This window comes from Lutjanus erythropterus, chromosome 8, assembly GCF_056507025.1.
Source record: "Lutjanus erythropterus isolate fLutEry1 chromosome 8, fLutEry1.hap2, whole genome shotgun sequence".
NCBI lineage: Eukaryota > Metazoa > Chordata > Actinopteri > Lutjaniformes > Lutjanidae > Lutjanus > Lutjanus erythropterus.
In genome coordinates, this window is record NC_139324.1 from 39,122,625 (window position 1) to 39,146,605 (window position 23,981).

A 23,981-nucleotide genomic window follows, 5' to 3' on the forward strand; every position below is an offset into this window, starting at 1 on the left:
TTTAATGTTTTATTTTCATGTATTTCTATGTTCTTATAAAGCACCTTATGTCTGAACAGTGTGATAGAGATAAACTTGCCTTGCTTAATGTGGAGGTCATGTGCATATTGGAGGAACTGGAGCTGGTTGGATCTGGCAGTTGCGGTGGCATTGCAGTAGTGCTTCACCACCTGTTGCCTGGTAGGGATCTGCACTCTACTGAGCGACCTTTACAAGTATTTTAAAATCTAACCTAACCTCTAACCTCTAACAAGAAGCCAGTGCAGTGATTTAAGCTCTGGTGTAATGTTTTCCACCTTCTTGGTGTTGGTGAGGACTCTGGCAGCAGCGTTCTGGACGAGCTGCAGCCGTCCGATATGACCTGTGAAGACACCGTTACTTGTTAAGAAAAATGTTAGGCTGTAATCAGGTTCTGGCTGCAATAGGGTGATCAGGATTCAACGGGCTCAACTTTTACAGCATGATTAAAGTGCCACTCCACATGAGCTGAAACAAGATTTCAAACCAAAGCATGCTGCTGCTTTGGTTTGAAATCTTGTTTCAGCTCAATAACATAAGATGTGTCTGCCTGTGTGCAGGACTGGGAAGTGGAAACTGTTTTCCTAAACTTTGATTAGGAAATGAGCTGACAGCGTTTTCACATTTGCATCCAAAATCCCACAACCATCACATCAGTTCTTTTCTGAAGCCACGCTGCAGATACAGATCCACACCCATGAAGCTCAGTTTGTTCCAAACACGACGACCTCACAGGTTGTTTCTGGCTCGAGAGTTCAAACTCTGTCACACACCCAGATTATTTATTATTTTTAATCTGCTTTTACTTATTAACATGTCAGTCATGTTCAACACAGTCAGAGCTGGTAAACGTGGTTGATGCAGGTCTGAACGGTGTTTCACACAGGTAAGGTCGGTTTACCTGCCAACTTTCTCTTCCTGTTTCTCTTCATGTTGCCTTTACTTTGATTTTCCTGTTCAATGGAAACAGGAACAGAATTCCTGTTTGAATTTTCTTGAGGCAACAGATTTTTCCAAGTGAAAAAATATTATAAATATACAAATATTCATTCAGTCTGCATCAAGGGCACCAGAAACAGCCCCTAAAGTTGACAAAAATGGGAACAAAATGAACATTAAAATGAGTGACAGCTTCTGCTTTGCCAAAAAATAAACTTCACACCTTTTATTAAATTCGTTGAAAGTCTTCAGACATTATAGATGTGGATGTAAACTTGATTGGCTGGTTGGTTAAAACATACAGAGACAGTAATTCTTACTGTCCAACACTTTGGTATGTGAACCTGCAAAACTAATAACATTAATTAATGAACTGATTGTTTCCCCTGCCTGCATCAGAGTAACACAAAATCATCCACAGATTTATACAGATGTCAGGGTGAATTCATTTCATTTCATTAGAGTAAAAGGTAAACAAAACTGGTTTCAGGACACGTGTATTAGAAAAAAATAATTCATAACTTTCTGTATAGTTGTAATATGACAATAATAATGTATGATTGTCACAAAATCACTTGGACATGCTGCACAGCACACTAAAGAAAGCACAGATACCTGCAGCAAGTTTCCTGCTATAAACCACTTCTCTGTTGCATATGCTGATGATCTGCTTTCTCTTTCCCCCCCAAAAAAAAGTTGTATGGTAGGAAGGGGTGGAGTTGAAGAGGTTAAGAAATTCTCTTGATTTCCTCTTGGCCAATCTTCCCTCTGTCAGACGGTAAAGGAGCAGCATTTCAACACCCGTGCATTTATCTGCTGCCTCTCTTCAATTTACAGCATTCAGAGGTGAATGTGCCAAGTGGAGGAACAGCAGCGTTCGTGTTTGACAGGATTTCCTCTGGTGAGTTTTATCTCGTCCCTGAACAGCTACAAAAATGATGAAGGAAACAGGTAAAGCTAAGGTCATGACTTTGACTTTGATTGAGGCTCTTATATCACTGATACTTCCGTGTGAAACTGCTTGCGACACACACGCACACACACACACACACACACACACACACACACACACACACACACACACACACACTTCATTCCAACATATCTATTGAATCACCACACTGTTTTTTATCTTTGTTTTGCAGTGCAGACATGTCCTCTACAGGCCTCTACAGGATCTTATTGATATGTGGTAAGAGTTATTTATTTTGGTTTTTAGATTTCTTATTCCTTGACTAAACAGTATCGGGGAGAGGTTTTACCTTTTACAGTTGAAACAACAGCTGAGGAGCAGAAATGCTGAAAATCTAAAACTAATTATAAATACTCAAGTTACTGTAATTGAATAGTTATTTTTCAGTGCTTGCAGCTGTGCCCACAGCTGTTTAACATAAATGAAACGTGTTCTGTGATTGTGGAGATGTGTGTGTTTCTGCCACCAGTTTTTAATTGGTCTCAGGTGCAAATGGTTTTTGACTCCAGTGCGCTCAGCACAATATACCAAATGCACCAGGCCATGCCTTCATTTTGCTTTCATTTTTAGACCTGTTCATGGCTGCAGACCAGGCCCAAGTTGGCAGCTGTGGTGGTGTAAGATAACAAAGCCACCTGCACCACCAGCAGATCCATATTGCAGCAGGTTTAAGATAGGGCCCTAAATATCTTGTCTTTTAACTGTATTCAATTGAATACAAAGCTGAAAAGTATTTTCAAATAATCTTATTATTATTAATGTTTTACAGTGTTTGCAGGTTTGCTGCTGTGAAATGAGTCAGAATTGGGACATGTCCTTTCTCTTTCTTTTCTAGCAGCCGCCATTGGTCAGATCTCAACGGACCTTCTCAATGCCACTGTTGGAGGGTCTGTCCTGATCCCCTGTTCTGTCCCAGGGTATCCTCTGACTCTGAGATGGTTTTACTGGCAGGAGGACAAGTCCCAAAACATTTTGTTCCACTGGGACAACAGCGGGAGTCGTCAACCAGTGGCTGAGAAATACAAGAACAGATGCCAAGTCTTCGAGTTTACGTCTGGAAATATTTCCCTCAGACTTGACAATGTTACTGTTGAAGATGATCAAAAAACATTCTGGGCTTACGTTGCTTTGTATGATGAGCAGAAGAAAGTCTCCAAACTGCCTGAACGAATGTGTGAATTCAAGCTGCAGGTTTCAGGTCGGTACAGAAGTTTCTTTAGTCCAAACCAAAGTGCTGTAAATGTCTCCGGTGTGTCAACAGTCGTTCTTTCTGTCACCCTCACAGCTCCTTACCAACATCTAGACCTGACAGTGAACAGCACAGCAGACAGAGCAACCTGCACGGCATGCGGAGGATACCCTGAACCTCAGATCTCCTGGAAGGGTCAAAACAAATCCAGCGCTGCACAGCTAGACCTGCAGGACGCTGAGACATCCCTGCAGCAGGACCCAAGAAAGAAAACCTTCTGTGTCACCAGCTCTGTCAGTGTGAAGGAGTTAAAGTCTGTCACCTGCTGCATCAGAAACCCTCGAGCCAACCAGGATGTTGAGGAAACTGTGAAGATCGGTGAGAAGAGCAGATCAATCAGATAAAAAATGAAGCGTCAAACATTTCTGTAACTTTAAGTCACACTCAGTTAATCAGAACTTAAAGTGGTTGTTATTATAGTTAATTGAAGAATGATTATTAATAACTTTATTTAAATGAATTGTAGTCAGTTATAAATAAGTGAATGAACATTTGGGCAGCTGAAATGACTGAGTGTTCTTGTGGTGCTTCATATGGAGCAAACAGTGAATTATTATATTCAAAACATGATTAGTATCTGTGCAGTGTGTCAATTCATTTATCATTCTGTTATTTCCCTTCATTTACAGATGAGGACCAGCAGAAGCCTGATTATTGGCTCACTGGAATAATTATAACTCTTGTCATCATCATCAGTACCTTCATTTGTCTGTGCTACCACAGAGAACGTAAGTGATCTTAGTTTATTCTCTTTTAATTGTTATTTCATTTATCATCAGCTGATGAACATAAGCTCCTTTCATAGGACCCTGGGAACTTAGGACCTTTCAGAGCTTAGAATTGTGAGAACATGAGGCCTTGGGAACGTAGGATCCTGGAGACATGTAACACTGGGAACATAGGACCCTGGGAACTTGGGACCATGGGAACATAAGACCTTTTGGAACTTAGGATCGTGTGAATTTTCTTGTGATTTGAAGGTTAAGAAACCTTTAAATCACATTCTTAAATATGGTAATTTGTAAATAAATTGATTCTATCGTGAGACATATTTCTATAAGTTGTGAGCGGTGAATAGATAAGAAATCTGAGAGAACATGGGTTCTCCGAGTTTCCTATTAAATTAATTCAAAAGCAGAGTGCAGTTATCTGCATTATTATGTAGGCAGACTAAATCATATGGGTTCTGTCACAATTATTCTTTAAAATCTGTTTTACACTTTGCCATCCAACCTGACAACTAAATCCTTTTTTTCTCAATTTTGGTGCTCAGTTGCACATATACAAACATATTGTTTTTTACTGCTATTATTCATAAAATAAATTGAAACAGGAGTTACAAAATATGTGTCCTGTACACAGTAGTGTGCTTAGGACTAGCTGCTAGCACTTCACTGACGTCTTTTTTCATGACAGAAATATTTCTGTTTGATTCCAGGTGTGACATGTGAGAGATGTTCATGGCAGACAGGAACAGCAAGACCAGCTTCTTCTCCTCCTCCTCCTCCTCCTCCTCCTCCTCCTCCCAGTGTGTCAGGTGAAGATTTGTCTGAGGGTATTGTTATACTCTCAGAGGATCAAGCTGCGTTTCACCGTCCCAAGGTCTTGACTGCTGAGGACACTGCTGATCCACCCGGTGCTACTGCCAGACAGCAGAAAGAAAAACTCATAAAAAAATTCAATGGTGATGAAGCAAGAACCTCAGAGAGTGTGAAAGATAAATAGGAGTGAGAGACTTTTTCTGGACAAAAACCACTGAGACGTTTACATGAGTCGTTGTAATATTCAGGGGTTCATGATTTACCTGGAATGCATTAGAAAAATATACATTTTTTTTTTACTTCTCCATATAGATCATAGACCCTTGAATAGAACATGAGTCACTGAAATTCAGCTATAGAATGTAAATTGTTATGTTGATGACACTCTGCTTTACCTCCACCTGAAACCAAATGAATTGAGCTGCCTTGATGATGTAGAGTTTTGGATGTTGGATGTCCTAGAAATATCAGTGTTAGGCTGAAAAAATAATTTACAAGGCATACAGAGGAAAACAGGCTGTTACATAGTTGTGTAAACAAAAGATATAAGTTTGGTGTTCCTGTTAGAAATTGAGAGGATACTGAGCTGTTTGAAGAGGGCGGCTGAGTGCTCAACTCTGCTGCTAAATGCAACAATTCTGCAAAACTTTTTTGCAAAATATAAAGCGTCTGCAAGCAAGTGGGATAAGTAGCTCCCCAAATTAGATTGCAATATATGAGGTTAGAATAAATTAAGCTACAGTAAAGAGTTAATAAACACTTCTGATGAACTAAACGGTGACAGTTGCTGATGATGCCAATGGATTTGGACCTTCTTCAGACCAGAACCTCCAGGTCCCTCAGGTCAGCTGACTCGGGGCTCCTGGCTGTGTTGCGATCTAACCTTAAGCTTTTTGATGACCACACGTTTGCAGAAAATCACATAAATGTGTTTTGAAAGGCATCAAAAATACATATTTTCCTCTTACCTGTAGTGCTTTTTTGCAAAAAACTATTGAGCCCAGTTAGTCTTGTGAATGACTGGTATGTGGCGTGTTGCTGTTTATCAATAATAACGGTAAAGCATTCCCTATTTCTTGAAGACACAACAAAGAGGAAAGGGAAAAAAGCCAGAGAGGCATGAAAGGAAGACCAGAGAGAGGAAGTGACACTCTTCATCAACCACAAGAGAGCATTTCTGTTTTCAGACACACTTTATTTTACAGTACTCAAATGAAACATAACAACCTGTACTTTGCATTGAATTAGATCAAAACTAGACACAGTCTATTCTTTATTACACAGGATAATCAGGGACACATTACAACAGGACTGTGCTGTAAACTAAAGTGCATTATTTCCCATGTGTTCATGTAGCTTCATTAGATTACATTTGGAGGTAATCAAGGAATCAGAGTCATTTATTATCATTGTACGCACTGTAAAATCAAATGCTCACATTAATTCATTGTAATAGGTTTTACCCAACAAGAAATAATTGTTTTATATTCTTAAAATGAATCAGTTTTGTCATGTTAAAAAAAAAAAGTTGAAAACTCATGATTTCAAAGTAGCTGCCTTCTCTGGATTTTGATGTTTTGAATCAAACTCACTTTGAGAAAGTGTTGAAACTTTAACAGTTTTGAAATAAACTAAAAAAAAGTTTTGCTGACCTATAATCTTGTTGAGATAATTTACGTTTCTTCTTCAGATTTTTTTTAATAGTTCACAGTGAACTATGAACCTGATTTGTCTTTATTTGGATGCTTGAAAATTTTATTAAAAATTATCCAAACCTACTACCTACTGCAGCTTTAAGAAGATATTGGTTAATAGTCAAAGTGCTCCAGGAGAATAACAGAGCACACTGCATCACATTGCTGAGTCATCCTCTCTTTCTTTCTTTTTTTTTTTTTATTGGAAGCATTTTTGCAAAAAGGACTTCAGTTTTTATGGCATTTCACAGACCTGACATAACATGAAAGACGGACAGAGGAAGTGTTGGGGAATATTTTATTGAGTTTAAAAGAGAGACGTCTGTGACACTGAAAACTCTTGACTTTAGACTCAGCATACCTGGCTAACACATTAATCTTGCTTTGCTCTTTGTAACATTGCAGTTACACCTTGTGTTACTAACCACTTGCAGCTTTCAGTCAAATTAAATTTAAGTTTATTTGTACAGTGTTACTTTACATGCAGTAGAACGACATAAAGCACCTAATACAGTGGTGCAACGGTCTGGATGTTCTGTATGTTTGAATCCAGCTGCAGGTCCAGAAACATCCGGTTACCTCCAGCGAAAGACATTCTGCGGGTCAAAAACATCAAGCACCAGTACATGTGAGAGATGTTCATGGCAGACAGGAACAGCAAGACCAGCTTCTTCTCCTCCTCCTTCTCCTCCTCCTCCTCCTCCTCCTCCTCCTCCTCCTCCTCCTCCTCCCAGTGTGTCAGGTGAAGATTTGTCTGAGGGTATTGTTATACTCTCAGAGGATCAAGCTGCGTTTCACCGTCCCAAGGTCTCGACTGCTGAGGACACTGCTGATCCAACCGGTGCTACTGCCAGACAGCAGAAAGAAAAACTCATAAAAAAATTCAATGGTGATGAAGCAAGAACCTCAGAGAGTGTGAAAGATAAATAGGAGTGAGAGACTTTTTCTGGACAAAAACCACTGAAACGTTTACATGAGTCGTTGTAATATTCAGGGGTTCATGATTTACCTGGAATGCATTAGAAAAATATACATTTTTTTTTTTTTACTTCTCCATATAGATCATAGACCCTTGAATAGAACATGAGTCACTGAAATTCAGCTGAAGAATGTAAATTGTTATGTTGATGACACTCCGCTTTACCTCCACCTGAAACCAAATGAATTGAGCTGCCTTGATGATGTAGAGTTTTGGATGTTGGATGTCCTATAAATATCAGTGTTAGGCTGAAAAAATAATTTACAAGGCATACAGAGGAAAACAGGCTGTTACATAGTTGTGTAAACAAAAAATATAAGTTTGGTGTTCCTGTACTGAGCTGTTTGAAGAGGGCGGCTGAGTGCTCAACTCTGCTGCTAAATGCAACAATTCTGCAAAACTTTTTTGCAAAATATAAAGCGTCTGCAAGCAAGTGGGATAAGTAGCTCCCCAAATTAGATTGCAATATATGAGGTTAGAATAAATTAAGCTACAGTAAAGAGTTAATAAACACTTCTGATGAACTAAACGGTGACAGTTGCTGATGATGCCAATGGATTTGGACCTTCTTCAGACCAGAACCTCCAGGTCCCTCAGGTCAGCTGACTCGGGGCTCCTGGCTGTGCTGCGATCTAACCTTAAGCTTTTTGATGACCACACGTTTGCAGAAAATCACATAAATGTGTTTTGAAAGGCATCAAAAATACATATTTTCCTCTTACCTGTAGTGCTTTTTATCCATCAATTTATCCAAGTTGCAAAAACTATTGAGCCCAGTTAGTCTTGTGAATGACTGGTATGTGGCGTGCTGCTGTTTATCAATAATAACGGTAAAGCATTCCCTATTTCTTGAAGACACAACAAAGAGGAAAGGGAAAAAAGCCAGAGAGGCATGAAAGGAAGACCAGAGAGAGGAAGTGACACTCTTCATCCACCACAAGAGAGCATTTCTGTTTTCAGACACACTTTATTTTACAGTACTCAAATGAAACATAACAACCTGTACTTTGCATTGAATTAGATCAAAACTAGACACAGTCTGTTCTTTATTACACAGGATAATCAGGGACACATTACAACAGGACTGTGCTGTAAACTAAAGTGCATTATTTCCCATGTGTTCATGTAGCTTCATTAGATTACATTTGGAGGTAATCAAGGAATCAGAGTCATTTATTATCATTGTACGCACTGTAAAATCAAATGCTCACATTAATTCATTGTAATAGGTTTTACCCAACAAGAAATAATTGTTTTATATTCTTAAAATGAATCAGTTTTGTCATGTTAAAAAAAAAAAAAGTTGAAAACTCATGATTTCAAAGTAGCTGCCTTCTCTGGATTTTGATGTTTTGAATCAAACTCACTTTGAGAAAGTGTTGAAACTTTAACAGTTTTGAAATAAACTAAAAAAAAATGTTTTGCCGACCTATAATCTTGTTGAGATAATTTACGTTTCTTCTTCAGATTTTTTTTAATAGTTCACAGTGAACTATGAACCTGATTTGTCTTTATTTGGATGCTTGAAAATTGTATTAAAAATTATCCAAACCTACTACCTACTGCAGCTTTAAGAAGATATTGGTTAATAGTCAAAGTGCTCCAGGAGAATAACAGAGCACACTGCATCACATTGCTGAGTCATCCTCTCTTTCTTTCTTTTTTTTTTATTGGAAGCATTTTTGCAAAAAGGACTTCAGTTTTTATGGCATTTCACAGACCTGACATAACGTGAAAGACGGACAGGGGAAGTGTTGGGGAATATTTTATTAAGTTTAAAAGAGAGACGTCTGTGACACTGAAAACTCTTGACTTTAGACTCAGCATACCTGGCTAACACATTAATCTTGCTTTGCTCTTTGTAACATTGCAGTTACACCTTGTGTTACTAACCACTTGCAGCTTTCAGTCAAATTAAATTAAGTTTATTTGTTCAGTGTTACTTTACATGCAGTAGAACGACATAAAGCACCTAATACAGTGGTGCAACGGTCTGGATGTTCTGTATGTTTGAATCCAGCTGCAGGTCCAGAAACATCCGGTTACCTCCAGCGAAAGACATCCTGCGGGTCAAAAACATCAAGCACCAGTAACTAACACGTAAAGACAGCTGGTTCAAATGTATTACTTCTTTGATAAGCGATTTGTTTGTTTGAGAAGTGATTTTAATTCGATCAAATCTCAGTGAGGGCACTACATTGGCTCGAGCCGACCTTGTCTGGGGAAGAAGCAGAAATTCTGAGTGCAGATGTTGGAGGTCACCCTTCAAAATCCAGCTGCTTATCAAACAAAATAAATGCTGTGCAGCTGTTTGCACACAGCTAAATCCACCTAGACTTAATGACTACACTGTAAATCTAATAAGTTGGGTGTAGTCAAAAGAATTATGCAAACTAAAAACTAAGTAAAGTTGAGATTGAGATAAAGTAAAATTAACTTGTTAATTGTTGAGTGCACAATACTTACAGTGTGCTTAAAAGGTGAGGAATTTACAAAAAGTGTTCAAAGTCCTGGGTTGTATATTTTTTCCCTTGTTACATACATTGTTGGCAATATAACAGATCACATTATTGCCTACTTTTAGGAATACTTAAAAATAAAATTTTCCCATGAAATGTGGTGGAGTAGGCTACAAGCAGGAAGTAACAAACACATAACACACTGAAAAAAGTGATTATGGGAGGATTAAAATGTAACATTATCAAATGTATGATGTTAACAAGAAAAATGTATGTTTTTATCTCTACTTTAAAAAAATGCCCTCCTGGACTTAATCTGCATTTGTTTAAAAGACAAGAAAATGTCCATTTTTTCCTTATGTAATCCCAGCTAATCTTCTTTAATACAACCACTCAACAAACATTTTATTGTTGAATTTACTCTGCAAAGTGGGTATAGTCACGTGACCTCTTTCAAATGCGAGGTGTCTGTCACTCACTGCGCCATTTTATGCCGCGACTGTTGGACATTAACCGAACTCCTTGACAGAGGACGGTGTGGACTGAACTTCAAGGTAAGAATAAAGTTTGTAAAGTTTGTAAAGCTTCAAGAAAATGAAGTAAGCCAGAGGCTTTTTGTGAAGATATTTTTTACCAAGCGGCTTTATACTTGCTTGTAATAAATGAAAGGCTGTAGGATTTCTGACAGCCGGTAAAGTTTTATCAGCCAGTTTTATCTGGTAATATATATTTAAAAAGGATGAAGTAAAACCTTGGCAGTCTAAACGTCTGGTAATAACGGTCAGTCATACTAACTTAACCTGAAGCACTAGCAAAGCGGCAAGCTGTCATGTGCAACTTCCTAGTGGGAGGATAGTCGGCACGACAAAAAAAATCTGTTTTTTCCAACGTCAGCAAGAAAAAATTATTACCGGCCGCCAGGCCACCAACAGGATCTTCATGGTGCTGCTTTTTCCTTAACTTCATAACACCCAGGTGCAGCACTTCCATGATTTTCACAGCAAAATAAAATGACCGAAATTATGTAAATAGTCCTCTACCATGTTTTGCCGTGTAGCCGCTCTAGCTTCTCTGTCCTCTCCTTTGTGTGTTTGTTTACCCCATTTTTACAGAGAAGCTGAGGCTGAGATGAGATGAGGTGAAATTTAATTTAAGAACAACTCCAGTCTGCTGCTGTAATTTCTCAACCATAGTGCACAGCATGGTTGGGCGACTTGATAGAAATGTCACCTATGTTGATGGGCTGAATCCATAATTTTTTAAAATCTGTTTTGTTTTGCTAATATAATGGTCTGCAGGGTGACAGTCACTGCTCTCATCCAGCAGCTCAGTACACGTCTCACTCCCATCCACAGGATTCATATCATATGACCAGGCCAAGACTACTACTGAACAAGTGAAGTTTCAGGCAGATCCGACCAAGTAAACAGAAGTTAATGCAGCTTCCTGTGTTTTGGTGAAACATTGACCTCCGCTGTACCATCATGGCCACGCCGTTTGACGATACATCAAGATCTTCACAATGTCACATTACAATGGTCTTAAGGCCTTTCTGACCAGATTTGAGTTGGATAAGGCCAACCTGCTTGGAGGAGCCTGTCAAAGTCTAAAACATGTAATTTCCTGCTGCTAGTAGGTAGCGCTATGACTCCTGTGGAATATTGTCATGTAGATGTGTTCAGGGTGGGAGTGTTATCAAACATGTGAAGTTTGGTGCAGATCTGATCATTTATACTAAAGTTGTAAAACTTTTGTGTTTCATGGTGAAACATCAAAATTACATGGCAGGCCACGCCCTCCAAAAAACTTTGCAGCGAGGTTGGGAGCCCAGCAACAAGACACAAGGTGGTTCTACTGCTTCAGCAAGGTCTCTCCCAGGCATCCATCCATCCATTTTCTGTAACCGCTTATTCCGTAAGGGTCGCAGGCTGCTGGAGCCTATCCCAGCCGACATTGGGCGAGAGGCAGGGTTCACCCTGGACAAGTCGCCAGTTCATCGCAGGGCTCTGACACATAGAGAAAGACAACTACTCACACTCACATTCACACCTACGAGCAATTTAGAGTCACCAGTTAACCTGCACATGCCTCTCACACGCAAAGATTTCAAAATACCCACAGCTGTGTGGGAAACTGAGAAACTCTGAGTTGTAGAGTTATTTCCCAGGCTGTCGTCATGTTGACATGAATGTGTGCATTTAAGAAGCTGATTATTGCAACACAGTTTTAAGACCGCATATGACGCTGATAGATGTGGCATCACACCAACATTTACAGAACAGATTTGCACCAGTTATAAGGAAGGATGTGGTTGAGAACCACAGTCCTATCAGTTACAAAAAAAAGCAATATTTATTGTAAGTCATACAAAAAAACAGAAAGCAAAACTTCTGCATTAAAAGTTAAACTCTGATTAATGTGAAACAGACATACATACTATAGCATCAAATAACTTTTTAAAACCAAACTGATCAGAAAAATTCATATTTGAATTGAACTTGATCTTTTTCTTTCATCTGCTAAAATGGAGGGGGCGGGGTTTGTGATCTATTCTGCTGCCAGCCACCAGATGGTCAATCAAAAATAAACCTAAATACAATCAATAGTTAGTGTTTGTCATGGACAGACTTCTTTTATTTTGTCTGTGACATCAGAGGAAGAGGAGGTTCTACCACAGGTAATATCTTAAGAGGTTTCATTTTCAGTCTTTTATTCCACTTCTGCTGCACTCACAGGAAGGACAAGTTGGACGAGTGGGACACACTTTAACCAGGTTTGAGTTATCTTTTTTCTAAATATCTCTGTGTAGCTTTGCTTCTTCTTTTTACCATTTCAAAATGAGATGATGATGAATTATTAGAAATAAAACAGTTAACACAGTTAAATATCATTTTAAATATACCCAGACCCATTTGTTTCTGAAGAACCCTTTTTTAGAACAAACAGTTTTTTCAAAGCTAAGACTGTAAGACTGAGGGTTCCATTAAGAGCCCCTTTCAACAAAGAACCATTTTTGGAACAAAAAATTCTTCAGGAGTTGTTGAACTTCTATGTTAAACCTTTGGAATATGAAAAAGTTGTATGAGAATCTTCTCAGTGTGTTCTAGATAAAACCCTTTGAATATTAAATGGTTCTGTAACCCTCTTTTCTTGTTTGTTGGTGTTCTCCGGTTCTTCCGGGCTGTTGGTAATAAGCGGGCTACAATATGTCTATAACATCTCTACACGTTTAAGCACGAGGCGTGTAGAGGTCAAAGTTGAAGAAAGCCATAGGTGTGGAGGACATCCCAAACGCACCACCACCAGCAAAAATGTCCTTTTTCTGTTTGTTTAAATTTTGTTTTATATATAGTATTGTTCCTTCTCTTTGGTATAAATCTATCATTAAACTCATTCCAAAGTCAGCTAAAAATTATCCAAGAATACCTCTTAACTACAGTACTAATCAGTCTTCTTAGTACAGTGTATAAATTATATTCTAGTATTTTGAATGCTAGGCTGACAAAATACTTGGAAACTGCAGAATCTTTAGTTGATGAGCAAAATGGTTTTAGAAAAAATCGAGCCTGCATTGACCATATCCACTCAATTTCAACAATTGTTAGAACGAGGCTCGCTGAAAATAAATCTACTTTTGTATGTTTTGTCGATTTTCAAAAGGCTTTTGACTGGGTTCAGAGAGATCTACTTAAATTCAAACTTTTAAATGCAGGGGTGGACGGCAGATTCTATAAAGCATTAAAATCATTGTACAGTTGTCCAGATTACTGTATTCATTCATTCATTTTAGGATAATGAATCTCGGTATTGCGATACTGGAATATACACCCATTAATAAATATTTGGGATTTACTGTTGATGAATTTATGACTTACGAGTTTGGAATTAAAGTCCTGGCAGATTCAGCTGGGAGATCATCAGGGTCTGTTGTCAACAAATTCAAAGTATGTAGAAATCTTGGATATTCTACATACTCACAACTTTATGATGCATGTGTCTCCACTATATTAAATTATGCTTCAGCGATATGGGGCTTTAAAGATTATAAAGTAGCAGACTCCATACAGAACAGAGCTGCACGTGTTTTTTAGGTGTCCTTAAGTTTGCTCCTATTCTGGCTGTTCAGGGTGATTTGGGTTGGATTCCTGGTTCAATAAGGCGGAAATGTGAGATGATTAGACTGTGGAATCGTCTGCTTAATTTGTCAGATAACAGGATCAATAAGTTGTGGAGTAAATTACACAACTCTCCTTGGGTTAAAGAGATTAATGACATTTTTGAGGAAGCTGAGTTACAATATATGTATAGTAATAATTTAACATGTCGCATAAACATAATTAGAGGAAAGTTACTTGCTAAATGTGAGGCAAAATGGTTAAATGATACTTTATTAAAACCAAAATTACGAACATAGATTCAAATCAAGCACGATTACTAACAACTTAAGTAATAATACTAACCCAAAATATAATGTGCGCAGTAATTACAGTTACAGTTCTCTTTAGAACCCCCTCAGTGTGGTCTAGATAAAATCATTAGAATATAAAGAAGGTTGTCAGTAGAACTCCTTGTGTGTGTTATAGATTAAACCCTTCTCCATAGAACCTCCTGAGTGGGTTCTTGGTGGCACTATTAGGTTGTTTCATACCTGTAGTTCAGTTTATTTGGGCCAGACCAAAAGCAAAAAAAAAAAGAAACACTGTTGTGTTTTGGTCCCGGTCCGGTTCGTGTTACTTTTTAAATATGAACCAAGAGGAGGAAACATGCAGTTTTACAGACTGACAGGTTAATCCTTCATTGCACAGTTTTGGTGACTGTCATCCTGTAGCATCATTGCATCATCTGATTCTGGCTGACAGACGTTTGCGAAGCACTTTAATGCTTCAGATGTGTGTATTTAAGCTCACAAAGAAACAACCAGCAAATTCTGGCATGTTATGAATAATGACTGACAGAAATAGGATGAAAAGAATTCGCGTCTCGTAGCTTTCAGGACACCGTCCACCTGTGCGCACCTCGCTGACCTGCTGTGGTTCGTATGTGCGTAATGTCCGCATAGAGACAGCGATCAAACAAGGCCGGTGTGAAAAAGCCTTAAGAATGTGGAAAATTTCTTGACAGAACCTGGAGTGAGAGTTCAGAAGGGTTCTCTGTAGAACCTCTCACAGAATGGTTCTGGATGGACCTTTCACAGGTAGAACACTCTAAAAGGGTTCAAGGACCTTTATTTTAAAAAAATGATCTAACTTTGTAAAAGCTTTTACCAAAACCAAAACGGGTTCTCCAATGGGGATAAGTCAAAGTGTAAAACCCTTTATGAGTGAAAGTGCTCTAAACACACATGATGTTTTGCAGTGTGTGTGTGTAGAGAGTGTGTGAAGTCAATTAAAGCTTGTTTTACTCTGCAGGGAGTGAATGTTTATGATACTCTCTAATTTGTGACACACTTGTGTCTGTTTGTTTTGCAGAGCTAACATGATGCCCATGGTACTTTTTCTTCTGCTACTTTATGGTAAGATCATTGTCATCATCCACCTGTGTCTCATTGTCCTCCTCTTCCTACTGTATTTGATCCTGTGTCCTTACCTCCTTAGCTGCCAGTTCATCCTCATCGGTTTGTCTGAACTCTCAGTGTTTCTCTTGTGAATTTTTTGCTTTGTGTTTCTCCTGTGTGCTTTTGGATTTGGACTCTGCTTTAGACTGTGGATTTTAGATTCTGGACTTTTTTTTATGTCTTTCCTTTTGGATTTGTTGGTTGGCTTTGCTTCACCTTTTTGCCATCACTGTAGGGTTGTGTGTGTGTGTGTGTGTGTGTGTGTGTGTGTGTGTGTGTGTGTGTGTGTGTGTGTGTGTGTGTGTGTCTGTGTGTGTGTCTGTGTGTGTGGTTTTCTTATTAAATATCATGCCTCCAGTGTTTCTCCTGTTCCTTGTTGAGAAACTGTTACAGCTGCTCACCTGATGCATAATCCCAAAAAGTTTTCTAGCTTCTGGATTCACTTCCTGGACATACAGCCCACTGAATATGTTAGCAAACTTAGCAAACTTGCTAAGATTAGCTAACTTGAATCCGTTACAAGTAACTCAGGAGATAGATAGCTGATTGTTGAGTCATTCCCAGGTCCTCAGATATCAATGCTTTGGGTTGGTGTACAGTGCATCAACCATTATCTAGCTAGTGACATCTGATAGCTAATATTAGTAATGCCCTATCTAGGTTTATATATCGCATCTATGGCAATGACTGGAGTAGATTTGAAAGTCTGCATTGCGTTTAGATTAGCTAACTTGAAGCTGCTACAAGCAACTCTAGAGATAGATAGTTGATTGTTGAGTCTCATTCCCAGGTCCTCATGCACCACTTTGGGTCAGTGTGCAGAGCATCAATCGTTACCTGCCTAGTTAAATCTGGTAGCTAATATTAGCAAAACACTACCTAACTGGTTAGCTAATCTACATCAACTGTGCTGCTAACATTAGCTAACTAAGATGTTACTATATGTCACTTTCAAAGGTCCCTCAGCAACATCATTTAAGTGTTAGCTAGTGTTTCGCTAATTTTCAATATCAGATGTAACTAGCTAGGTAATGACCACAGATGTTTTATAATGAACTGCACGCAAAGATGGCGCCCATTCAGTCCAAATGCCACTAGTGCAGATGCCAAAGAAAACTTTTACATTCTACATACATACATAATATTTATAATTCCTGCTGGTATACTGACTGACTACAGATTAGCAAGAAAGTTTGCTTGTGCTGTGCTAACATTTGCTAACTTAAAGACACAACCAGGTAGCTGCCATTGTGTTTCTGGTTTCCAATGGAGCCTCCCAAAACTAAGATCAAACTGTAGAAAACAGTGCTGATCAAAAATGGATCAATACTCTGTTATTACACTGACAATGTCTCACTTAAAACATTTTCAGAAACATATTTTAGTGACTGTTTAGCTGTATAATACAAGAAAGATTGCAACCGGACAGGCCACCATTATTTCCATTTTCATTTTTTTGCCAGTACGTAACCCACCAGCTCCTCGCTCTTCTCGGTACTGAACATGCTCTGCTTGCAAAAAAACAAGATGGCGACCCCCATAAGGCTTCAAAATGGTCATCGTAGTGGGTCTGTCCACTTGTTCTCTTGTCAATGCTCATAAAACTGAACTGTTTTACTTCAATTGTAGTCAGTCAATCATTTCAGTCACTTTTTTCGCCCAATTTAGACAGTACTTTTTCTCCTGACATATGTCTCATTGTTTTGTTTTTTTTCTAGCACCCGCTGTTGGTCAGATCTCAACGGACCTTCTCAATGCCACTGTTGGAGGGTCTGTTCTGATCCCCTGTTCTGTCCCAGGGTATCCTCTGACTCTGAGATGGTTTTACTGGCAGGAGTCCAACAACCTTGTGTTTCACTGGGACAGCACACAGAAACCTGAACAAGTGGCTGAGAAATACGAGAACAGAAGCCAAGTCTTTGAAACTGTGTTCAAGTCTGGAAATATTTCCATCAGACTTGACAATGTTACTGTTGAAGATGACCAAAAAATATTCAGGGTTTATGTTAAATGGTATGATGAGCAGAAGAAAGTCTCCAAACTGCCTGAACGAATGTGTGAATTCAAGCTGCAGGTTTCAGGTCGGTACAGAAGTTTCTTTAGTCCAAACCAAACTGCTGTAAATGTCTCCGGTGTGTCAACAGTCGTTCTTTCTGTCACCCTCACAGCTCCTTACCAACATCTAGACCTGACAGTGAACAGCACAGCAGACAGAGCAACCTGCACGGCATGCGGAGGATACCCTGAACCTCAGATCTCCTGGAAGGGTCAAAACAAATCCAGCGCTGCACAGCTAGACCTGCAGGACGCTGAGACATCCCTGCGCCAGGATCCAACGAAGAAAACCTTCTGTGTCACCAGCTCTGTCAGTGTGAAGGAGTTAAAGTCTGTCACCTGCTGCATCTACAATCCTCACTCCCACGAGAGAATTGACAAAACCTTAGAGATTGATGCTCCAGGTGAGAACACCACGTCACTCAGATCAGTTTGGGGGTGTTAGATGTTGGATGTTGGACGTTATAAACCAAAGTGTTGGACATTTTATAATTTTAAAATATAACACAACACTGACATACTGAATTCCAGGGTTCACAATGGTTACCAGGTTGGTGTATGACGATGTTGACAGTGAAACATCGTGGTGGTCTTTGTCTCAGCACCACATGTCTTAGTGGGTTTCAAACAGAAAATAATAAACACACTGCAGAGATGTAGTCCAATGAACTGTTGCAACATTTTTTTATTTTCTCAAAAAATGTAGAAGTCTCATAACCTGACACGCCAGATGGTTTGTTAAACAGAACCATCTGGGAAGCCATCCATAGAAACTGGTTGGAAAAGGGCAGGCGCTTTCAAGAAGACCTCTGGCAGGTGATTGGATGAACCATCTGTCACGTCTAACACGGACTAACTTCAACCAATCAGATCAACTGACCGAGCTGAACAGTTTTGCTTGAAGTAAAAAGGATGAGCTGAAAAACACTAAAACTCAGGCTGACACCTTTCACATGAGTTATGTGACTCACTGTAAATATGAAAATGTTTATGTTTAGAGTAACATCATGGTTTACAGCATACATTTGGCGTTGGAATTGTGGGTAAAGCAGCATGTCAAATAATTTATAACTCTGTTATTTCCCTTAATTTACAGACGAGAACTCGCAGCAGCATCGTCATTTGGGAATGATTGCTGCTGTCATCATCATCATCACCATCGTCTTCATTTTTGTCTCTGTGTGGCTCTACAGAAAATGTGAGTTACCTTAGTTTCTATTGTAATTATTATTTTATATATTTAGACATCCAGACATCAACACAATGAAGGGAAACAAATCTTCTTTTATACTCTACAGGGCTCCTCCTGTTCTGGAGCTTAAGAGTTAGCGTTTTTCTGGAGCATTTCATTAAAAAAGACATTTATTCTACAGCTCAATACACCTATGGGGTTTATGTAATAGCTCCCTCTACTGGTTGTTAGGCACACACCTGGGGCTGCAGCATGAGAAGCCTCATTCTGTGGCCGGGTCATGATTCTCTCTGTCCTGCAGATCTGCAGCTGAGAACTGACAATTTTTTGCCAGATGATGTGTCACAGCGACCCCCACCACCTCACAGTGAAAACTGCAACTGATGAAATATCTCGAGATATCTTTGGGGAAAGAGTTAATAGTTAAAATGAAAATGAATAGTACAAGGCCAGACAGTACTTTTTTGTGCACCGTTTGCTGGGAGCTACTGGCCACTTTCCTTTTCTTGGCGTGGGGAGACCATTGATAAAGCGGGACACAGCAGCTCCACTTCCTCCCACTGTTCAAAAGAGAAGCCAAAATATCCCAGGTTCAAGTGCTGCCATCTTGCACTGATGACGTCATATAGAGCCAGAGTTTACACAGCAGTGATTGGGGTTGGAGCTGCAGTCAAGGTCCCGCCCACCCAGCTGGACGACTCAGTGGGGAGCAGAGCTGAGCTGTCAGTCATAACGTGAAACCAACTTTTTATGCATCAGTTACCCAATTCAAACCAAACGGGGAAAATCGGTGTGATACACACTACTTAAAACGACACAAACCATCTTTAGGAAACATTTATTTGACTTGTACTTTGCCTTTTTTTTTTGGCCATTGTCCCATCTGCTAACATGGAGTGGGCCGGGTTTATGACCTGTAGTGCATGTTTTTTTTTTTTATGATGTTTTTTTACTTCTAGGTGTTATGGTTTTACATTTTTACCATTTTTATTAATCATTGATGCATTGTTGACGCTATTTACATTTTTAATTGTGGCTTTTATTGTTTTTACTTCTTGTTGCCGCCTTTATGTAAGTTTCTCTTTGGCTTTTTCTGTGTCTAAGTGGTTTTATTTTTATTGTTTCACTCTACATTGTAAATGAGGTCTCTACCTCAGTGTATGTCTGAGTTAAAATAAAGGTTGTATGAATGAATGAATGAATAAAGAAATTCAGCAAAATTCAAGATTTATATCTGCAGTACAGCTTTTATAAAGCATTTAAAATGTGTATATTTACTGAGCCTGTTAATTCTGACTAAATGCGCTTATTCAGTCTTATTTATTAAGTGGCCTAAAATGTCCTACACACTTAATTATAATATTTTCATACAACAGTTTTTGAAGAACTTTTTTTTCTAAATTTCTCAAGACTCAAGTACCAGTAAATTATCTCAACTAAAGATTATAGGTCAGTAAAGCTTAAAAAAAAAAAAAAATCAAAACTTAAGTTTGATTGAAAACATAAAAATCGATTACAATAAGCTGCCTTGAAGTTTTGAGTTGTCTCAACTTTTTGAAGATTTTTTTGTTGTTGATGGAAGGAAATTAAAAAAAAAACAATGAGACTGTTAACTCAGTCTAAATGTATTTATTTCTCACCACTAGAGAAAATATGATTTATCACCACTAGATGGTGCTGAAAGTTAATTATTGTCAAGTAGCTCCGGTGTGAAGTTGAGATTTTTTCTTTTAGTCTGTATTCTAATAAATGTATGTAACTATAGATAGAACCCCCAGAGAGGGTTCTGGGTGGAACCATGACACCACAGAAGGGTTCTCTTTCAAACAGATGGTTCTAGGTACAACCCTTTATGTTGAGTTCTAGGAAGAATTTAATAAATGTGTAAAAATTAATTTCTTAAATGCATCTTGACAATCATCACAACTCTGACGGGATCTTGGCAGAACCTCCCTTATCAGGTTCTTGATAAAATTTAGTGGAATATAAATGGGTATAAAAGGATTCATGATAGAACATTCTGGGTGGGTTCTGGATGACACCTTTGGAGAATGACTGGGTTCTTGATAGAACATTTTGGGTGGGCTTTAGATGACACTCTTGGAATATAAAATGTTTGTTTGTAGAACTACCTAGGTGGGTTCTTGACAAAACCTTTGGAATATAGAAGTGTACTTGGTAGAACCCCCCATGTGGGTTCTAGATTAATACATTCAAATATAAAAGGGTTCTTGGTAGAACCCTCTGGATGGGCGTTTGTTAGGACACTTAGAAGGTGGAAAGATTCTGGACAGAAGCCCCAGAGAGGGGGTTCCAAGTGGAACTTTTATGAAAGGTTTATACAAAGGGTTCTCCTTTGGGAACAAAGTGAAGAACGCCTTATAGTTCTAGTCAGCCCCTTTATTTCTAAGAGTGTGCGGTAATTGTATGTAGGCTGTAGAACCTAAGAGTTCTGTTTCTTTTGCCTGTCTTTTCTAGTAGATGTGTGGAACATTGAGAACTATTTTAAACCAGTCAGATTTCTTGGCCATGAATTTGAATTCACTGATTCCAATTAATTCTTCAGATTATCAGAAAAAAAAAATTATTTGGATCAGCAGAGCTGGACACACATGGTTCTATCATAAACAAGAAAAAAATGTAAATACTCAAATACAAGTATATAAATATGTACTTAATTACAGTAATTGAGTAAATGTACTGCTTATGACACAGGTACAATAATATAAGTTTATAATAGAAGAGCTGTCTGAACTTCTTTTCTTTCATCGCCCTTTAGTGGCTTCTGCTTGAATTAAAAGAGCAAAACACACAAGACTCAGCCTGGAAAATCCCAGTGACGTTCAGAAAGTGCTCTCACACAGGAAGTTAAACGACTTGGTCTTTAAAATAAGAGCATAATCATCAGGGGAAGTGAAGGTTCTGTGGATGGTGTGGAAAATAAAATAGTAATATTAACCACAAACTTTTGCCTCAATTGGAACAATAAAAAATATTGGTAAATTGTGTTACACAATACTAAATGAAAGTGTGAAGGACTGATTAAAGATGTTTGCAAACAAATGGATTATAGGGATCTGCATAAACAGGAGGATGATCTCTCCTGGAATGATATATGGAAAAATGCAACCCTTTTGTTGTACAAAAAATAAACTTGACAGTAAATGTATAAAATGTGCTGCTGCAGAAACTTATCTACATGTGTTCTGGGACTGTTTCAAACTTAAGGATCTTTGGTTTGGCATAAGTACATCTCACACCTCAGTCATGGATCCTGAGGGATTTGCATAACTTCAGCGGTGTGTCTTCAAGGGATGGAAAGATCTTTCTGTTTCTGTTATGTTTGGTTACAAAGAACGTGAGTCACCTGACGGCACATGGACAGTAAATATACATGTAAACAAAAAAAAGAGGCAATAGATAGAAAAATATAAACCATGATATTTAAAGCTGTAGTAGCTAGAAAGCCTGAAAACGGTTGATTTTTGAGTCTCATCTGCGTTAGGTTTCGTTTTCTGTCCTCAGCCCCTCCCACTAGACGCCGCAGCACGCCCTTCATGAGCACAAGCAACAGTCTATGAGGCTATCATGAACGAATACAGGCCGACAGACATCAGCTGTGTGTAATAAACAGACACCTGACAGTAAAAAACAGACAGAGGAGAGAAACTACATTTACAAACAAAGATTCAGTGTGAAGATCCAGAAGTACTGATAGACGGTTTGACTCGCACAGTCAAACATGTCAGTACAACAGCACAGTGTCTGTAACTGTGTCATTCAATCAGCGTGGTCAGCTCCTCCACAGTGCTGCTGCACACAGGTCTAAAAGCAAATGTGAAGACTTTTTAAACCCAAAAGTTTTAAAACAAACTCTGAGCTCTCATCTGGCGGGTCAGCATGTCCATAATTGTTGCATGATTTGCTGCTGCAGAGGGGCTGAGAGGCAGGAGTAAAAATAAATCCACTTTTTCATCTCAGAAGTTTCAAAAACAAACTCTGAGCTCTCCTCTGGTTGGTCCGTGGCTCCATGATTCCTTCGTTGTTGCTGCAGAAGGTTGAAGCAGGATTGAAGCTCCTTTCCTGTCAGTAAAGCAGCCAGCATCACAGCAACTCCAGTGTTTTTTTCCTCCAGAAGCATCAGTCTGCCTCCGACCCTCTCCTGCAGAGCTCCCCAGCTCTGAGCAGCTGTCTGTCAGCTCAGCTCTGTGTCTCAGCCGTTTTATAGCAACTTTTCCTGCAGTATTCCATCATTGATTCAGTCTCACCAAAGGAAAGTGCACATGCAGCTGAGTCCCCCAGATCCTAAAAGATCTGTGATTGGTTTAAGAATATAGAAAATCTATACAAAAATAAACTATACTAAAAGGTAAAACTAAACAATAGTAAAAAGAGGAAACCCAAAAATAAGAAAGTACACAAAAATCATTAGTATAGTGACCAAGTTTAGTGCCATCTAAAACATTAATTTCACATTTTGTTAGATGATAGATGGTTCCCAACCATTTCTTAATAAACTGATGACCCATAACTAAGTGACATATTTTATTGGTATTTGAAATTCAATGCCTGAAATTGTAAAATGAGAGATTGGGATGAATTTTCCTGTGAATATTTAATCAGAGTTATACCTTTTTTTTCCTACGAGTTCATTATTTTCTCCTTTGTGGCGCTTGGTCAGTGTTGTTTTAACTATGTAGAGCAAAGAATAAAGGCTCTGTGGGTAAAGTTTGTGTTCAGGTCTATATGAAACGAAAACTGTCTTTTCTAAAGTTTAGACTCCATTTAAAAAAAAAAAAAAAAAAGAAGAAGAAGAAAGAAAGAAAGAAAAAAAGCACGGTGCCTTTTATTTTGATAGTGACACCGGAAGTGGCGCTGTTATTCATGCAGTTTGACGTCATAGTACGCTGCCAGTGCTATTGACATCAGCAGGAAACGTCTGTGACTGAGGGGATGTGATCACTGACCGTCTGTCAGCTGCTGATCATCGAGCTTTTCGCTTCTGTTTCTCGGACACTGAAACGTTGCAGCGGAGCGTCGGTAAGAGTCCAGACACAGACGTCTGTCCGTCACTTTAGCTTTTAGCTTTTAGCTTGTAGCTACATTAACGCTACTTTTCTATCAGAGTTCAAAGGACAGAATGTGTCAGTTAACTCAGTGTAACTTACTGTTAATGTCGGTGAGCTGACCTGTCATTATTCTTTACTATGATTTAGTTAATATGAACAAACAATCAGTCAGAAAACTTCATCAGAAAAGTTTTAAATCAGTTTTAAGTGTTTGAATTTATGTTAATGAGTAAACTATCCGTGGGTCATTCATGTCGGC

General features: G+C 38.7%; 2 protein-coding genes across 2 annotated transcripts; both read left to right on the top strand.

Annotated features, from left to right (window-relative positions):
* The first annotated feature begins 2,508 nt into the window (after window positions 1-2,508).
* On the top strand, window positions 2,509-5,537 carry LOC146323310 (ICOS ligand-like). The gene is made up of 5 exons (XM_084723925.1): window positions 2,509-2,547; window positions 2,729-3,128; window positions 3,216-3,497; window positions 3,809-3,907; window positions 4,618-5,537. Exons 1-5 carry the CDS (start codon window positions 2,509-2,511, stop codon window positions 4,902-4,904), a joined length of 1,107 nt encoding a protein of 368 aa, XP_084580051.1. The 3' UTR covers window positions 4,905-5,537.
* An 11,559-nt stretch (window positions 5,538-17,096) lies between these two features.
* LOC146323311 (ICOS ligand-like) lies at window positions 17,097-18,730 on the top strand. The gene is made up of 3 exons (XM_084724186.1): window positions 17,097-17,487; window positions 17,575-17,865; window positions 18,558-18,730. Exons 1-3 carry the CDS (start codon window positions 17,097-17,099, stop codon window positions 18,671-18,673), a joined length of 798 nt encoding a protein of 265 aa, XP_084580312.1. The 3' UTR covers window positions 18,674-18,730.
* Window positions 18,731-23,981: the final 5,251 nt, after the last annotated feature.